The sequence below is a fragment of the Anas acuta genome, chromosome 18 (assembly GCF_963932015.1).
Source record: "Anas acuta chromosome 18, bAnaAcu1.1, whole genome shotgun sequence".
Lineage (NCBI taxonomy): Eukaryota > Metazoa > Chordata > Aves > Anseriformes > Anatidae > Anas > Anas acuta.
In genome coordinates this window covers 7,918,550-7,930,502 of record NC_088996.1, presented here as the reverse complement: position 1 = coordinate 7,930,502, position 11,953 = coordinate 7,918,550, and the positions used below count along the sequence as shown (strand labels likewise).

The 11,953-nt window shown below is 42.1% G+C and overlaps 1 protein-coding gene across 6 annotated transcripts; it reads left to right on the top strand.

The window, feature by feature from the left end:
- Positions 1-927: 927 nt before the first annotated feature.
- On the top strand, positions 928-11,136 carry PCTP (phosphatidylcholine transfer protein). 6 transcript variants are annotated; one of them, XM_068654949.1, is made up of 7 exons: positions 1,033-1,173; positions 2,953-3,024; positions 4,319-4,436; positions 8,055-8,134; positions 8,470-8,641; positions 9,305-9,372; positions 9,846-11,136. In XM_068654949.1, the coding sequence occupies exons 3-7, from the start codon at positions 4,394-4,396 to the stop codon at positions 9,909-9,911; spliced, it is 429 nt and encodes a 142-aa protein (XP_068511050.1). In that variant the 5' UTR covers positions 1,033-1,173; positions 2,953-3,024; positions 4,319-4,393; the 3' UTR covers positions 9,912-11,136. The 6 variants fall into 6 exon arrangements, with proteins under 6 accessions (XP_068511047.1, XP_068511050.1, XP_068511049.1 ...); XM_068654948.1 differs by having other exon boundaries at positions 2,953-3,097; XM_068654946.1 differs by lacking the exon at positions 2,953-3,024 and having other exon boundaries at positions 928-1,173.
- Positions 11,137-11,953: the final 817 nt, after the last annotated feature.

Below are 11,953 nucleotides of genomic sequence, written 5' to 3'. Positions count from 1 at the left end.
CATTTGCACAACAGCTTCATTGAGACGGTGGGAGGAGGTACAGAGGTATGGAGACTTATTGGCATTCATGACATCATTCCAGACAGAAGCTATAGGTCAAATTCTGGCATTAAACCTGGGCAGGAAAGGACAGTGGAACACCATCCTGCCCTCCATCATGAGCTCGTCTCCAAAAGTTTTCGGGAGCTCTTATGAACCCACTGTGCAAGGATAACCGTAAGTGCAACTCAGCTTTTATGCCCTGAAGAGTCAGCCAAAAATCCTCATGCTCTGCTTGCAAACCAGTTGACTGGAAGTGGAAGGGACAGCTGACATAAGTGAACTCTTTGTCAAAGAAGTCAGCAGCTTGGCAGAGAAACTGGAAAACGATAAATGTTGCCAGACTTGCACAGAGGTTACCATGACCAACACTGGGCTAGTGCTGGCAGGCAGGCTAAATTTTAGTAGGTCTGATTAAGCCCCATACCCATGGGAGTGAACCACAGGAGGTTTCATCGCCTTATGAGGAAGAACTTCTTTACAGTTCGGGTGACAGAGCACTGGGACAGGCTGCCCAGAGAGGCTGTGCAGTCTCCTTTGGAGATGCTCCAAACCCATCTGGAAGCCATCCTGTGTACCATGCTCCAGGTGACGCTGCTTGAGCAGCGGGGACTAGATGACCTCTGGAGATCCCTTCCAACCTCAACCATTCCGTGACTCTGTGACCTCCACCCTCGGGGAGCACAGCAGGCCCAGAGCCAACTGGATGCAGCTCTGGGATGCCACCGCTCCCGGCCCCATTTACCGAGACCCCACAGAGGGGCTGACTGGCAAAACCGCACGGGGAGCGGTCCTGGGTGCTCGTAAGCGGCTCCCGATGGCCCAGACCCCAGACTCCAGACCCCAGACCCCGCACCCCCGACCCGTCCCCGGGCGCGGCCCTCAGCGCGGCCCCTGGGCGCCATGACAGGGCCGGGCGGCCGGGCGGGAGGGGCTGTGGCGGCCATTGGCTGTGCCGGGCGCTGCCGCCGCCGCCGCCTCCCGGCGCGGAGAATGGAGGCGCCGCCGCCTCGGGGCTTCTCCGAGGAGCAGTTTCGGGCTGCCTGCCGGGAGCTGGACCAGCCGGCGCCGGTGGCGCCCTGGCAGCTCCTGGTGGAGAGCATGGGCGTGAGGATCTACCGGCTATACGACGAGGTGGGCGGGCGGGGGAGCTCCCCCACGCCACAGAGGGTGGCGGGGCCTCGGGCGCTTCCCGGCCGGGCCCGGAGCGAGGAAGCGGGGCCGGGCCCGGGCGGGAGGAGCGGGGCGGCCCCGGGGGCGGCCGGGCTGCGGGAGGCGCCGCCGAGTCCCGCCGGCCCCGGCTCGGTTTCGCCGTGCTCCCAGCAAGCAGCTTGCCCAGTAATGCTATTAAGTGCTGCCGGGGAAAGCCGCTCTGCCGCGGGGAGCTCCAGGTTCGCCAGCGGCCGGGGTCGGGGTGGCTCCTGCGGCGGCCTGGGGGTGAAGGGAAACCCCTCCCTGCGCACCTGCGCCAGGACCTGCCGGCTCCCCGCCTTCTCCCCCTCTCCAAAACTCCTTCCGAGCTGAATTTTTCACCTTTCTGCCCCTAACATCAGGAGGTAGTTCAAAAACGGTGGGGGTGAAACTCTGCTTTTATATGGATGGACTGTTAAGCTGGCTGAAAAACATGCAGGTGTTTTTCTTGTGCTTCTTGCGAACTGACCCCGATTTGGGGAAGGTGGAGGAGGGGCTGGGAAGGCTGCAAGGGAACGGCATAGGTCCGGTCTTCTGATGTTGCTGGGAAATAAGTCTCTTGCTTATTCTGTCATTCAGTTGCCTTGAAGTGCCCCAGGAAAAGAAGAACCATGTCTTAAGAGGAGGGTCTTCAAGTTGTTACTGGAAAAATTGTTTTTTAACACTTACTGAACTGCACATCAACTGTAACAGCGGTAGTTCAGGAAGCTGAAGGCAGCGTTTATATTTCCTGTTGCCTTCTCTTTCCACCTTCTCTTCAGGCTACACAAATAGGTCTCCCAGGCTTTCCTGTACACCTTTTCCCACAGCTTTTCTGTGCTGTGTTCCAACCCGCTGATCGATTCCCCTGCTGATAGGCCTCTGAAACCTGAAACATTTGACTTTTTAATTTTTTTTCTTGTAAATTGCTGTTTTTATTGACTATCCTTGTCTTACTTGCTGCAAGATTAACTGTTCACCTGTCAGGTCATGATGTGTTGTTTCATACTCTCTCAAAATACTGCCTTTTCAGTAAAAGATATTCAATGAGGTATGGCACAATTTGTCCAGCAGTGGAACTCTTAAACTGGTAGAGAAGAACAGCATCAATTCTACATGAATAAGTTGATCCTTCTGGAGCTGTAGTACAAGAACTTGAAGGCTAAAGATGACAGAATAACTGGACTGATACTGTGAGCCAGCTGAACAGCTACCTTTGAACGTAAGGTAGAATCCTATGTATTAGGTGAGGAGATTTGTATCAGTTTCTGAATTCTTTGACAGTAAATTACATCATTACCAGCTCTATTTTGACCTGTGTTGGTTGTTCTGCCTATAGCAAAAATGTTTTAAAGACCAATAATGTAAGCATATCTTTTGATAATCCTTGATCAAAAAGTATTACCAGCACTTCAAGCTGCTTGTTGAGTGGAACATAAAAGCTTTGGAAACAAACAATACGACATAATAGTTCGTGTTCCTAAAGCTTTTACTCTGTTTAGAAGTGTGATCTGTAGTCTATTCTCCTTAAATTATGAAGCATACAATTCTATACAAAGTCTTTGAGGCAAGCTCTGATAGCTTAAATGAGAGAACTGCCCCATGGCTTTCCTCTGACAAAAAGAACAAAGGATTAAGAGGAGCTAAAGGATGCAAAGGAACAGGGGGTGTGCTGGTGAAGAGCTTTGTATATTGGCTGCAGAATTAATGTTTCAGGTGGGCTTGGTTTTTTAACTCTTACAGTTGTAATTAAAGACCAGGAAAAGAACAGAAAAACGTCTCTTCCGTGGAAGAACAGCTCAGTGGCAAGAGAACGTAAGACTTACAAATTATTAGCAGAGCGAGGAAATTGGTGGTTTGTATAGTCTCACCTTACATGACACTTAATGTAAGTACACATACATGTAAGATAATCCGTATAGCATTTCTGACTAGTGACCTTGGAAAGAAGTAGTGCTTAAGCTAAAACAAATACTTCTGAAGTACCAGCGTAGTGCTTTGGCATAGACTGAAAGCACCTTGATTCAGTTTCAAGTATGATATTTTCAAAATTACCTGCCTTGTAAAAAAGGAAATGCAGATGCCTTTCAGAAAGGTGATATGAGTTTATGGGGTTGCATAGGTGCTCAGCAGTCCAGGATTGAAACTAGGGATTTATGCCTCAACAGTGCCACAGTGAAGATGAATAACTTAAGTTTATTGGACCTGTCATTATCTTCCAGTATGGCATCTTCTAGGGTTGAGTTGTAAAGTGTGAAGAATGGAAAAGAAGATCAACTAATCACTAACAGAATGTTGTATAATCCTTCCTTCCCTTTCCCTGGGAATGCTTGAATTTGACTCCTACACTGTATTCTCAAAATACTCTCATTGTTATAATGTCATGAGCCGGTACTAACAATAGTACAGCATTGCTCTATAGGCACAGATGTAGTTTCCATATGTTTAAAGAAACATTAAAAGTATTGGTGTTGGAGATATCCTGCACCCCACCCCTTCAGTGCAGGCAGTTTTCAGAAAGAAAATAACTAATAGGTACTCAAGGCAAATAATAAGTAGTGCATTGTATATAAGCATGAACACTATAAAGCATTCTTATATCACAGCCTCCGGGATGAGTGTACCTAACTTTCAGGAAGGCATATTCTGGATCATGTAGTACTTGGCAACCTCCTGGAAATGAATGAGATCCTTATGCCTGTTACATAGAGCCTTGAGGCTCTGCCACAATTAAATGCTTGTGTTCTGGTATGCTTTAATGTGGGCAGGATTTTGGCCACACTGACCACTGGAGATGAAAAGGGGTGCGTGTGCGTGAAGAAACATGGTCCCTCTGGAACTACTTACGAAGTAAAAGCATAGTGGTGTAAGGGAAGGAACAACCATTGTGCTGGGCAGGTCAGCCTGTCTGGATTTAAACTTTCATGTATAGATCAAAAAGTCGAGAGGTTAAAGACTGAATCTTGCATTGTTTTTTCAACACTTGCTTTCACAGCTCCTGAGCGTATTTGTAGTATGTGCCCCACCTAACTTCCTTCAGCTGTTCTCTCTGCTGCAGAATACTTCCCTTTCCTGTGTGACTTTTCCTCTCCCTATTCTGTTTCCACAGCAATCAGGACTTTATGAGTATAAAATCTTCGGTGGGCTTGCTGACTGTCCCCCAAAAGTGTGTGCAGATGTCTATATGGATTTAGATTTCAGAAAACAATGGGACCAGTATGTTAAAGGTAAGCTGAGCTAGGCAGTTTAAAAGCAAGTTTTATGCCCACACTGGCTTCCCACTAAAGCTTTTTTTAAAGGTATTTTAAAGTTGTATTGTCCAAAGATGTTGGGACAGACTCGCTTGTCTTTTGGGATAAGGTTGCACCGTGCAGCAATACAAGTAAACACTGACGTGGAACAGCTAACATCTCACCACCACAAAGCTTCCTTTTGGAATGACTTTTTTCCTTGTTGATTAAAGCATATAACTTTAACATCAAATTTACTTTAACATATAAATTTAACATCACTTGTTATGCTGGAGCACCTAGCATCTTCAAATACTGTTGTTAATTGCTTAGTTAAACTTTAATAGGTGTTCTGTACCTTCTGTGCATCTTTGCATATTGTAGCAGGGGCTGGAAGAGTGCAGTGGGTTACACCAGTTTGATGTGTAATTTGTTTTCCCTGAAAGTGGTTGTTCTTGGCACCTTGTACAATCAGAAATGTTTGAATCCTGAGAAGAGTTAGTGATTTGGGGCTTTTACAGAGAAAGGAATAGCTAATTTAGATCTGTATGTTTAACGTTGCCTTTGAAAAAGGGGGGTTTGACCTGGATATCCAGATGATGTTAAAACATCTTAAATCATCAGGGACAAAGACAAGGATTTAACTGATGCAGGTCTCCCACAATCCATTTATTTAAAGATGGGGAGACATCCCATTTTAAGTCTGTGTCTTAAATAAGTTCAGGCCAATAAAACTGAAACACATGTCTTGCTGAACAAAGAACAGTGTTACAAAACCAAAGAATTGTTAAATGTTGTGCTTGTTTCATTGAGGACAGCTCTATTGTGAATGATTGCTTGGCTGCGTTTTTATAGAGAACCACTTATTTGGTTCACATCAATACTTGGTCGTAATTCAGAAGCTGTGTCTAACTTAGTAAAGGTGTTATCTGTCTAAATGGACAATAGCTTTCCTGTAGCAAAGGCTGCTTTTCCACTAATGAAATAAAAAGAGATTGAGGTGGAATCTAAATACACAAATATTATCATATTGGATGCCAAACACCTCGTGTTAGTTTAAGTTACTTCAGTAGTCTTTGATTTAAGTTCATTTAGGGGAACCAAGCCCTTTTTTAAATAAGGCAGTTTTTGTAACGCTTTCTTTGAGAAAAGAAAGGAAGCAGTCGGGGGAAGCTACACCCTTAGACAAAAACTAGATAATGTTGCGAAGCTGGAGTTTTTATCCTTGCTGACCATGATGTGTTCGTCTGCAAGTTCATACTTGTGCCTGTATTTCAAGTACAGTGTTTCACAGAAGTTTACTCTTTAAGGGCATAAACATAATATTAAGACTTTCCTTTTAGCTTAAAATTTAACGCAAGCCTATCCATTCTGTAGAAGTGTACTTACAATGAAATAGTGCTAGCAAACGTTTTTTTATGTAAATTATGTAAGTTGTTTTTTCTACCTTCACACATAGGGAGAAAAATGTGAAAGCTTCCACTCAGAGCCTTCTTGCTCTTTGTTTTACTACTTGTGTTCCTTGTTGCTCTTGCAGCTTGACAGTAATGGCAGTCCAAGGAGGAGTTCTCTGCTGAACTGCTGGCTGGCATTGAAATAAAAACGAGACCAGAGTAGCAGTAGCTGACTTTTTAGTTGAAAAGGTAACTGCTCCTGCACTAATTGTGAGAGGAGCTAATCTCTGTCCTCTGGTTCTGTTCAGCAAAACTTTATATGAAGGCCTGACTGGAGGCAGATATGAACAGGATTCCCGTGAGTACTCTAGAGGCTCATGCTTTGATCTCTTCTTGCCAAGGATTTGCCCTTGACCTCTGAAAATGTCACCGTCAGTCTGTTACTGCTGTTGCATTGCTGTTAGCACCCCAGCTGCTTCCAAAGCAGGCTCCTGGATATCCATGAGAGCAGCACCTCGCAGCTGTGATGGGGATATCTTGAGGCCTGGGGGCTTGGCCTGTGCTGCAGCTGCCAATTTATCAGAGAAGCTGTGACTAAACAGTAGTGACTGAAGTACCACATGCTCCTGTGCTATGATACGAGACAGTTGGGCCTGAGCAATACTGAAACTTGCAGCTCCTAATTGGAACACTGTCCTGACAGAGATCGTACTACCCAGAAATTTAATGGTAGTAATTGACTGCCGAAGTAGCAAATGCTGATGTGCCTATTATGAAGAAATCAGTCTGGTGATATGTTGTAGGTAGGTGAGTTAGTTGCTAACAATTCCATCAAGGTCTTTAAATCAATGTCTTAATTTCTTTGAAAAAGGAAAGCTCTATAGTTAGAAATGAAAGTAAAGCTAATAAACCAATACTCCAGTGACCTCTGGTGGCAAGCGTAATGCTGTAGCTTATTACAGCACTGGGAGCATTGTGCATCTGATACTGCTCCACTTTGGAGAAGAGGAGGAGCTGTTTTTGTGGGTGACAACTGACTGGAAGGGCATACTAACAGAAGCCCAGTTGGGAGCATGTCATATAGGGAAATAATCTTCCACTTGTGGCACGCTTCTTGCCTTAGCGATGAAGGTATCTGTCTGTTCTAGCCTTACTTTCAAAACCACAGAAAGTGATCCGGCAGGCTTGCATTAGCTCTGAAGGATCTGTAGTACCTCAGACAGAAGTCTGCCCAAATGGAGGAGAAAAGTACTCTGCCTGCTGATGTGAACCACCCAGTCTGGATGAGTCTTTATAGCTGAGCGCATGAAATGACAAGTCCCTGGACAGGCAAGATCTTACCCCAGCTCAGGTCTGACGCCTGTCAGATCCTTACCCTGACAATGGCAGTTACTGCCTGAAAAGATGGTGCTACACAGTAGACAGTTCTTAAAACTCAGGTTTATAGTTTGATTTGAACTATATTCCCTCCTTTATGCCATGCTACTCCTGCCTAAGTCACTGTCATGTTTTAGGGATTTTTCTTAGCTATTTTCCCCCCCATTCAGCTGCCTTTTGATTGAGTTTCCAAGCAGACTGGAGGTGGTGTAACGGAGGCTCATAAACTGTTCAAGCTTCATGTTCACTGCTGCTTTTATATACTGCTGTGAACTTCTGAGTAGGTTTTCCAAATTTCATTAATCTGTCATGTAAGACCTCTTAAGGTATTAGAAAGCAGTACTTGTCCTGGTTCCATAGTAACTCAGAATCGTTTACAAGGATAATGATGTGCTTGTGAAGAAGAATGTTCGCCTTGTCGTTCAGAATAATGCAGAATATGCATAGGTGAGGAGAAGGCTTTGAGATTGAAAGGCTTGGACTGAGCTAACTGTCTAAAAAGAAATTTGACTATGCCTCCTCCCAGATTTATTCTGTTCATTTTTTCTTTTTGCATCAATGAACTGAGTAGCAGCAGAAAAAAATGGGCCACCTGTGTTTGTGTGTTTGGTTCCTGAGCAGTCGTGTTACAGACTTATTTTTTTTAAATCATCTACTGCTACAACTTTACATGCATATCAATTTTGATGTAAGGGTTGCATGCAGAATGGGTTCACGTCTGAAGTCTGAGCAGTCCTTAATGCCGTATATGCTTGTGTTGTGGTGGAAATTAAAAATATCTAACAATCTTCCTTTTTCAACTGTAAATTAAAAATATCTAACAATCTTCCTTTTTCAACTGTAGAACTGTATGAGAAAACTTACAATGGTGAAAAAGTAATCTACTGGGAAGTGAAGTACCCTTTTCCTCTCTCAAACAGAGATGTATCCTTTAATGCTTTTTGCTTTCATTGTATTTTTTGTCACCTGGTCATCCAGGGATCCTGATGGAGTGCTGACTCTACAGCTTTCCTGAACTTGATCTAGCATCTCACAGTCCTCGTGTTATATCAGTATGTATAGCTGGAGGAAGAGTGTGGGTGCTTCTTCCCACATGCAACTAAAGCTTGCACAGCTGAATTATCACTCTGCAAGACTGAATTCTGCGTAAGCATAAGAAATAACTTGAAGGGGCTGCTATTCATAACGGAATTCACTTGTCAATTCATCATATGTCAAACTGACGCTGTTTTGACATGCCTCCTCAACTCAGAACACAGTATGTCTATATTCGTGAATGTCAAGAGATGGATTTTGATGGGCGGAAGATCTGGGTTGTGTTAGCTCAAAGTGTGTCTGTTCCTCAGTGCCCTGAAAAGCCTGGTATTATCAGAGTTAAAAGTTATAAACAAAGTCTGGCAATTGAAAGTGATGGCAAGACTGGATCTAAAGGTAAGAAGTCAAAAAAATAGATCACAAGTCATGTAGCCAAAGAATGTGTGCGTTAGCAAAATGCACGAAGAGGGAGACTGGAGATTTTAAACTAAAACAGTTACTATGTAAAGCGGATATAGTGAGCTCTAGGAGTATTGAAAAATGAAACTTGGAAAAATCCAGCACAGTGTTTTACCATAAAGATTTTAAATGGTTGGGCTTGGTAAATAAGAACAGAGTACTGATTGCTTCGCTACCAAACACACACACACCTGTCTTCCTGCCAGTCAGTTCAATTGGGTAGAGTTGGAAAGCGCTTAATTCATCAATGATTTAAGTACCATGTTTGACAGGTTTATAGATGATAGGCTTTGCCTAGAGAGTGACTTCTGACTCACTTGTCCTTTAAAGACATATTTACTTTATAAAGGCTGCTTAAACTGGTTTGGAATAGCATAAATTAGTATTATTCTTTGAACCCCTCAGAGGTTAACTAGGAATGGTTATATTTATCTCAAATTCCAATTCAAGTTTGACTCCTTTTTTTGTAAAGGACTTGGAGCAGAACTCTTGTACTTAGTGCTTCAGTCATGTGTCTTGATAGTTTCTGTCATATGGTATTAGAGCTAATACCTAAGCTATGTCTGGATAACTTTCTGGTAACTTCTTTCTCATCTCCAGTCTATATGTACTATTTCGATAATCCTGGTGGCATGATTCCATCATGGCTGGTCAATTGGGCTGCCAAGGTAAGTAAAGGTTGACAGGGCAATTGTCTTTGTCTGTTTCAAAAAAATATATTCACTGTATCCAAACCTGTCTTCTGTATATTGGGGTAAAATTATTAATTTTTTTTAAATGGATGTATTCATCCTCCTAGGTCTTACACAGTGACATTTTTAGAGACTCAGTGTTGCTTGCTCTCTTCATAGCAATTGTCTTAATATTTCTTGATTTCTATCAAATTCCTTGGCTTAGTCAATGGGGTAGCTAAATCTGTGCAAGAAAAACAACAAATCAATGTTCCAGAGTGTATGTGAATAACCTTAACACTTCGATAATGCAGTCGGGTCATGTAGTATTAAAAGAATGGTCTGCTTGTACCAGATGTTAAATTGTCCTGTATTTGAAGGCCTTGATCTATATAGTGTGAATATGCATCTTGCTATAGTTCTTTTTGATTACATTGTACAAGAGTGACTTACTGCTTTTCTCTTTACAGAGTGGCGTGCCTGCTTTCTTGAAGGATATGCAGAAAGCTTGCTGTAATTATTCTAAGAGAACATAGGTCACATTTGATCTGAATTATTTAATTTCTAAAGTTCTGCACTTACAGGAATAACTATTATACACTGGATAAAATCTACCTCTAACACTGGAAATCATTTTATTTTTGTCAGTTTATGCCTTGAATCTTGTTAGACCTTTGTTTCCATCTCCAAGTGAAGAGCTACCTTCCACCAAGTTAATATAACATCAGCTGCCTCCTCTTCATAGTATTAAGTACTTATTTTTTTTAGTATTAGTACTTAAATTTTTTCATGTCCTCCTTGCTTTGCTTATGCTGATTGCCATAGCTCAGCTAGAGAAGTTTCATTGATTAAAATTACATCCTCAGGCAAGAGATGATCATTTTTGCTAGGAAAAATATCTGAACCTGTACTGAAAATTTTCTGCATGTGTTACGCCCAGATCTGTTTTTGTGGCCTTGCAGGGTATCTTCATACTGAAATTGAATAATGGAACTTACATTGCTTGAGAGGAAACACTTCTGCTACCTGAATTTATCATTCTTAATGTTGTCTGCCTGCCATTAACCTAAAAACAATAGTGTTCATAGATGAATTACTTGAAGTCTGCAGTAGGAACTGGAATTTTGTTACTCAGCTTCCTTGTGATGGCTTTAAGTCCAGATATAAAAGCACATGTACCTAAAGCCTTGCATTCACATCCCAGTACCCCGATATGAAAAGTATGGAGCATTAGCTGTGTCTAGCTAGCAAAAAAGGAGGAGTTGGCTTCCATGGTTAATTTAAGGGGAACACATTACATCTTCAGAGTCAGTAACTTTACTGACTGCTTGGAAAGAAGTTTGGACACCAGCTCTAAACTGGAAGTAATTTTAAACTGGATGCCTGCAACTGATTTAGACATACTTGTTTCCCTGCTTGTGAATGAACTAGATATGAAACGTGGGATTGCTTGCATTTTTAAATTTCATGTTGATGTAAAGAATGAAAATGTTAATTTTGGATGGTAATCCACTAAAATCACAACTGAGCAGGAAATTAAATTTACAGCACCTTTGCAGGGGGAGGGTAGAGTGCATCAAGGGTGAGAGGGCCTCAGTCTCAGGGATGTAAAATATTCTGCATCTTTACTAAATCTGCTCCTGTTTCTGAACAGATCTTGTAAAGGGGTAGCTTTATATTGTTAAAAAAATAAAATGGTTGAAGTGATTGCCTTTATACCTCATGTGAATGTTTCCAATAAATCATTACTCTATTTATGAAGTCCTTTTGTTAAGTCTCTCGTGTTTAAGACTATGCAGGTCAGAAATGACAGGCTGATTTCATGTGCTGTTTCATTTCTAAAGCCTTTTTGATTCATGAGAACTAAGCAGGATTCCATGTGTTCTGGCAGCAAGCTCCTCATCGGTTTAGGTGTTTTTTTCAAGTGTCTTTTAGTCAGAGAACAAACACCAACAGAGAATAGTACTCACGCATAATACTCTGTAACTTTCCATAATTTTTGTACATACGCACTTACTGGAGCTGGACCCACCTTTCTATTTGTATACCAAAAATTAATCATATTCATCATGTCAAAAATATGATGGTGTTTTACTTGAGCATATAAATTCTCAAATTTCTTTTTTTTTGGGCAGTATTTGCAAAAATTACCCTGAGCTTCAGAAATCATTTTTAGTGCTGTTAAGTATGTAAGAATTCAACTGGCATAAGCAATCACAAGCATACTGGTGTTGCTTTAGAACAACAGGACTGGGATACAAGTTATGTAAGACAGAAGAGCAAACCAAACTGTTCCAGACTTGAAGATAATGGAATTTGAAAAGGGGACTAGCTGAGTGTGGATCCTCATAGATGAAGCATGGAAAGTAATGGGTTTCTGATTGCTTGTGAGATTAACTACCTCTGTACCACAGTAATATCAAACCTATCTGCAATGTAAATCTACCTTAAAACAGAGTTCCAAGATTTACAAGGACATTTACCTAGTGAACTGAGTACATGCACAGAGATGAATCATGTACAGATGAGTTAATTTTCTTATTTTTTCTTCAGCTATTCCATAATTTTGTTTAGCCTT

What these genes read in the sequence shown, in the direction of transcription:
- PCTP (XM_068654946.1), top strand. Translation starts at nt 943, where the DNA reads ATGACAGGGCCGGGCGGCCGGGCGGGAGGGGCTGTGGCGGCCATTGGC. An exon ending in TCTACCGGCTATACGACGAG is followed by an intron (nt 1,174 to 4,318) that starts GTGGGCGGGCGG and finishes CTGTTTCCACAG; the next exon opens with CAATCAGGACTTTATGAGTA. An exon ending in TGGTCAATTGGGCTGCCAAG is followed by an intron (nt 9,373 to 9,845) that starts GTAAGTAAAGGT and finishes TTCTCTTTACAG; the next exon opens with AGTGGCGTGCCTGCTTTCTT.